At 47.0% G+C, this 6,000-nt stretch overlaps 1 protein-coding gene across 1 annotated transcript; it reads left to right on the top strand.

Annotated features, from left to right (window-relative positions):
• LOC123113881 (calcium-dependent protein kinase 8) lies at positions 1-4,238 on the top strand. Its single transcript, XM_044535204.1, has 8 exons — positions 1-958; positions 1,421-1,544; positions 1,803-1,946; positions 2,029-2,181; positions 2,359-2,474; positions 2,621-2,788; positions 2,879-3,112; positions 3,747-4,238. Exons 1-8 carry the CDS (start codon positions 440-442, stop codon positions 3,894-3,896), a joined length of 1,608 nt encoding a protein of 535 aa, XP_044391139.1. The 5' UTR covers positions 1-439; the 3' UTR covers positions 3,897-4,238.
• Positions 4,239-6,000: the final 1,762 nt, after the last annotated feature.

The raw sequence follows: 6,000 nt of genomic DNA, 5'->3' as shown, positions 1-6,000 counted from the left end.
CCCGCCCCATCATCATCCTCCTCCTCCTCCTCACACCGTCCCGTGCTATACTACTCCTAGTTAACTTAACCCCTCTCAAATTCGCACAAAATCTCCACCCTAAAGGCCGGATCCTCATGCCACCATCATTGCCATCCCCAGCGACCCACAAAGATTTCATCTTTGCTTCCTGGTAAAGGCCCGCGGTTCATGGCTGGCTTCTTCTAGAAGTGGAGCGCATCCAGCCAGCCAGCCTGCCGGCCGGCCGGCGTCCGCGGACTCCCCGCCCCAGCCCGCACGCCTTCCCAGCCAGCCCCCTCCCAGGCAGCAGCGCTACGTACAAACCGCGCAGGGATTTCTCCCTCGATTTCCCTTTTCTTTTTCTCCGCCGCCGCCGCCGCCGCTGAATCTAGCTCTCGCCGCCGGCCGTCCGCCCCCAGATCGGCCGTAGCTAGGCGCCATGGGCAACTGCTGCGGCGCGCCGTCGACGCAGGGGGGCGGCCGGGGGAAGAACGACAGGAGGAAGCCCAAGGCGAACCCCTACACCGTCGCCTACAACCGCGGCGCGGGGGCGCCGCCGGCGCGGGCGGGGCTGGTGGTGCTGCGGGACCCCACGGGCCGGGACCTGGACGACAAGTACGTGCTGGGCGGCGAGCTGGGGCGCGGCGAGTTCGGCGTCACCTACCTCTGCACCGACGCCGCCACGGGCGCGCGGATGGCCTGCAAGTCCATCTCCAAGCGCAAGCTGCGCACCCCCGTCGACGTCGAGGACGTGCGCCGCGAGGTGGAGATCATGCGCCACATGCCGCCGCACCCCAACATCGTCAGCCTCAGCGCCGCCTACGAGGACGAGGACGCCGTGCACCTCGTCATGGAGCTCTGCGAGGGCGGCGAGCTCTTCGACCGGATCGTCGCCCGGGGACACTACACCGAGCGCGCCGCCGCCGCCGTCACCCGCACCATCGTCGAGGTCGTCCAGGTAACAAGGCACCTTGCTTCTCTTGCTTACTAAGCACTAGTACTGCTTGCTATGCCATATATTAGTTCAATCATGAGAAGAATTGTTGCCTATTGCTCAACCTATGTTAATAGTTGTAGTTGCTACCACTGGCAGCTTTGTGTTCATGAATTTAGTATATAGACTAGTAAAGAAGAGGAACTCATGTTAGCTTTCATCTTAGCTGAGCTTCAGAACTTAATTTAGTTGTTCAGTTGTTCCGGATCGATAACCTGGTAAACCTTGGGGATTGGTTTCGTTTGTGTTAAATGTGTAACCGAACTGGCAAGTAGTGAAATTGCTTTAAGGAGTATCCTGATTTCTAAGCATATGTTCATGCAGGCTCTGCATCATGAGTTTGCATCAGTTTCTTGCATTATTGGATTGTTTTGTGACATCTGAGTATCTGACATGTACTCTTGCTTTGCTATTATATGGTGACAGATGTGCCACAGAAATGGTGTCATCCATCGGGACCTCAAACCGGAAAACTTCTTATATGCAAACAAGAAGGAGAGTTCTCCTCTGAAGGCAATTGATTTTGGGCTATCTGTGTTCTTCAGACCTGGTATGATCAACAGACACCTGGTGCTCAGTAACATACCTTTGCACCTTACGATCTAGATTTGCTAAAATAAGCGATGTGATCTTCCCATTTTTCTTCTCTGATTTATGTAGTAATTTCAAGCCTCTCAAAGCAAACATTAGAACTCTTATTAAGTTATATAATAGATTTCCCAAGTACAGTTTGTTGAGAATATATGTATGACATTTTTGCCGCAGAACTGAAGGGTTACTCATCATCGATGATGGCTTCTGTATGCAGGTGAACGGTTCAGTGAAATTGTAGGCAGTCCATACTACATGGCCCCAGAGGTTTTGAAGCGCAATTATGGCCCCGAAATCGATGTCTGGAGTGCAGGAGTTATACTTTACATACTTCTTTGTGGTGTGCCACCATTTTGGGCAGGTACTTAACCTCCTGGATTAGACTGAATGTATGTTCCGGGAAAATTACAAATCTCCTTACAAATTCCTGTTATCTGGTGCAGAAACTGAACAGGGAGTAGCACAGGCAATTATACGCTCTGTGGTAGATTTCAAAAGAGACCCATGGCCCAGAGTATCTGAGCCTGCTAAAGACCTTGTCAGGCGGATGTTGGATCCAAATCCAATCACACGGCTTACTGCAGCACAAGTACTTGGTGAGCATTATGGCATTTCCTTTTCCGTTGCGTAACAGCATACATAGTGCTCCCTCACTCTCATTTCAATGGTGAATTTTACCCTTTTATCTTATATGGGTATGTCCCTGTTAAACCAATTGCATTTATAAGGCAATTTTCCTGTTTCTTTTGTGACATTGTTGGTTGCATGTGCAGAGCATCCATGGTTACATGATTCCAAAAAGAATCCTGACATTCAACTTGGCGATACTGTCCGAGCAAGACTGCAGCAATTTTCTGCAATGAACAAATTAAAGAAGAAAGCCTTAAGGGTAAGACTCATTACATGTTGGTTCCAAGTTCCAACTACATCCTCACTGAACAAAAACATTTATGCAGAATTAATGTCATCAAATAAAAGTCACATTTCAAATGGATTTCTCTAGTTAAATCAACTTATATGTTTTAACCCTTGCAGGTGATTGCTGAGCATTTGTCTTTAGAAGAAGTAGCTGACATAAAGAAAATGTTTGATAGCATGGACGTAAACAATAAGGGCCAACTAACCTTTGAGGAGTTCAAGGCTGGACTCCGTAAACTTGGAAATAAAATGCATGATTCAGATCTTCAAATGTTGATGGATGCTGTGAGTTACAAAACAAAAAATTCTACTACATATAAAAAATAGTCTGGTTTTTGAGAGGTCTGAAGGTAGTTACTTACATTGCTTTTGCAGGCTGATGTTGATAAAAACGGTACCCTTGATTATGGAGAATTCGTTGCGGTGTCTATCCATGTGAGAAAAATAGGCAATGATGAACATATCCAAAAGGCCTTCTCATACTTTGACCAAGACAAGAGTGGGTACATAGAGATTGAAGAGCTAAGAGTGGCTTTGACTGATGAGGTGGATGGAGCTTGCGATGAAGACATTATCAATGGCATCATTCATGATGTAGATACAGACAAGGTCAGCCCTCTCATACCTTCACAACCCACTAAACTGTACAACATCTTTCTCAGAAGTCAGAACATATGCTAATGGCTTATCTACTACTGAAAACTGAAACCAACCTACTACTGAAAACTGATTTGAATATTAGTTTATGGAATGGTTCCACATGCATGACCCATGCCGCTGGTTCAGGATTCAAATGTTGCTGCAAGGCTTGTTCTTTTAAAGGATTCCCTAAAGTGTTGGCAATTGCTATCATTGCACCTATGATAATGATTTTGTAAAATCAAAGTCATACCTGACAGTCAATGGTAGTAGTGGACACCATAAAATAAGCGGCATACCAACCAGACAAGGATAACGTTTAACCTAACAGGATTTGATATAATGAAAATAGCAGTTGAAAGTAGCAACATGTATGACTTGTTCAACCCCCCTGAGGATCAAATGCATACCAGACAGTCAAGAATAGTACTACTAGACATTGCAAAGTAAACGACATACCACCCAGACCAGGTCACAAGGATAAATGTAATATGATATGATGTAATCTACAATTTGCAATTGAAAGCTGCAAGCTTGACTTGTTCAAACCCTCTAAGTTCAACCCTGACATCGATGTCCGTGTCGTGATCTTTGGACATTACAGGACGGGAAGATAAGCTACGACGAGTTTGCGGCGATGATGAAGGCGGGGACGGACTGGAGGAAGGCGTCCCGGCAGTACTCGAGGCAGAGGTTCAGCAACCTCAGCCTGAAGCTGCACAAGGACGGGTCCATCAGCGACGACCAGAAGTAGACCGAGCAGAGATGCAAGAAGCAGACGAGGTGCTCTGTTTCTCACATCAGGTGCTCTGTTGGGCAGAGCTACTGATCGTGATCGCCTTGCCCCGAGGCGCGGGCGGGGTATATATTGACCATCGAGTGTCGTGTTGTTTCGCTGTGCCGGGGTTTTATCGTCAGATTTTCATTTTCCTTCGGTTCTTTGTTTCTTTCACACGGTAAATGCAGCTACCACTCGATTCTTGGCGTCTGTTGCTTGTAAAGAAGATCGTAGCTTGTAAGTAAAATCGTTTGCAGTGTAAAATGTACAAAGGTAGCATGGGAAATGCTTAACAGAGGAGTCCTGGTCTTGCACTCATCAGCCTGTGCGCTGAAGCTTCGGCTTTTCACCTTTGCTGCCGAGTGCTGACGGTTTTGCCGAGTCGAACGGCGTCGTGGAACACAGAGGTTCCGGTTTGTCGGACAAACACGGCAAACAGATGCAAGCTTCTGCCGTGATGACAGGTTATTTGGTCGTGCGTGGGAATTCTTCAGAAACACAGTACAGAATTCATCATCACTGTGAGCGCACCTATCATCATCATCATCGCTGTGAGCACTTAAATCTGAATGAACATGTTCCCCTACATGGAACCGCCATCTGGCGTACGCTCAGTTTGCAAAATAATCCTTCCTCCTCTTGCTAATATGTACTGAAGAATCTTCTCGTATGCCCAGTACCTTTGTATAAGCAGTGATTTCAAATCCGGAAGTCAGGTTCTGACTATTCCTGGCTTGCCTCCGATAACGCGATTCCGGGAGGAGTCGGTGGTTGGATACTGGATCCCTTCAGACCTGGAGAACGTGTTGGGGTTTGGTGAACCAACAGGTTGCTCCTTTAGCTGAATATATATAATTGTTGGGCCTATGATCCGTACACATCTTGCTGCACGGTTGACAAATAGGCCACGTGCTTGTTTGACTCGCTATCTCGGTCAGGGCCCTTTCTGTTTCATCTTTTTGTTAAGAGAATGCAACCTTTTTGTTAAGAGGAAGTGGGTTCTTCTGCAAGAGCCTGCTTTGCTCTTGCAGCAGCACAAGCCGAGCTGGACCGCCAGAGATGACTCGGCACATTGCCTCTGCTGCCCTGTGACACCCCAGCTGTGGGCTGTCACCATATGATTTGTAACCTGGGCTCGGGCTACGTGATGGGCCGTGTGTTGCTTTTGTGTTGGCTGGCTAGGATCAGCATAAATACTAGACTTGTAACCCTGATGTGGATATATGTTGAAAATGAATAGTCTGCTTCTCAGTTTTCTCATCTCTTTTCACCGATTTCTCATGCCAATCTCTTCCTCAATCGTGGTAATCCACCGTATCCCGCCTCTTCGTCGTGCCTCCATCGCGGGGACGTGACTTGCCCTTCATAAGACCATGTGCAACTGTGATTTCTTTTACTGTCCTAAATGAAACCGAGACTTTTCGGTGTAGTTGCACATCCAACGTTGCATCAGTTGCACGTCTGAACACCGTGTGTAACGGGAGGTTTAGTAGATGCGCAATTGATGTGATTTTGATGTGGCTTCATATTTAGCACCGCATCAGTTACAGGTCACGTCCAAAAACTGTGCGCAACTAGAACTTTACTAAATGTGCAACTATGGCATTTTTGTTTAGTTGCATATATATCTGAACACCGTGTGTGACTTAACGCGCAACTGGTTTAGCTTCTGGTAAAAAAAAGAAGGGGCTGTAGGGTCCTCTGATTTATTCTTGCTGTAGTCGCTGCTATTGGCAGTCCAACTACAAACAACCAATTAAACAGCCCGTGTCACAACAAACCGGCAAATTCTAGTAATAAAATGACACAAGCCAAGCACAATGACACAAATCAAGCCTAGCGCAGCCACAAACACACACAGGAAAACAACAGCAACGGACAACCTGGGCCACGGTAGAGGAAGATTGCACACAGAGATCAAACAAACAACACCCGATGGCCGACGACAGTCGCGACTGAGCACTAGTCGCTCCTTTTATTTTATTTTAAGGGTACTCATTTTTCTTTACTTTGAACATGATTTATAGGTAGAGTGATTTTTTTGCGGGTTATAGGTAGAGTGATTGACCGGAAAAATTCA

This window comes from Triticum aestivum, chromosome 5B (assembly GCF_018294505.1).
Source record: "Triticum aestivum cultivar Chinese Spring chromosome 5B, IWGSC CS RefSeq v2.1, whole genome shotgun sequence".
NCBI classification, from domain to species: domain Eukaryota; kingdom Viridiplantae; phylum Streptophyta; class Magnoliopsida; order Poales; family Poaceae; genus Triticum; species Triticum aestivum.
The sequence above is the reverse complement of the archived record's forward strand: the minus strand, read 5'-3'. Positions and strand labels throughout refer to the sequence as shown.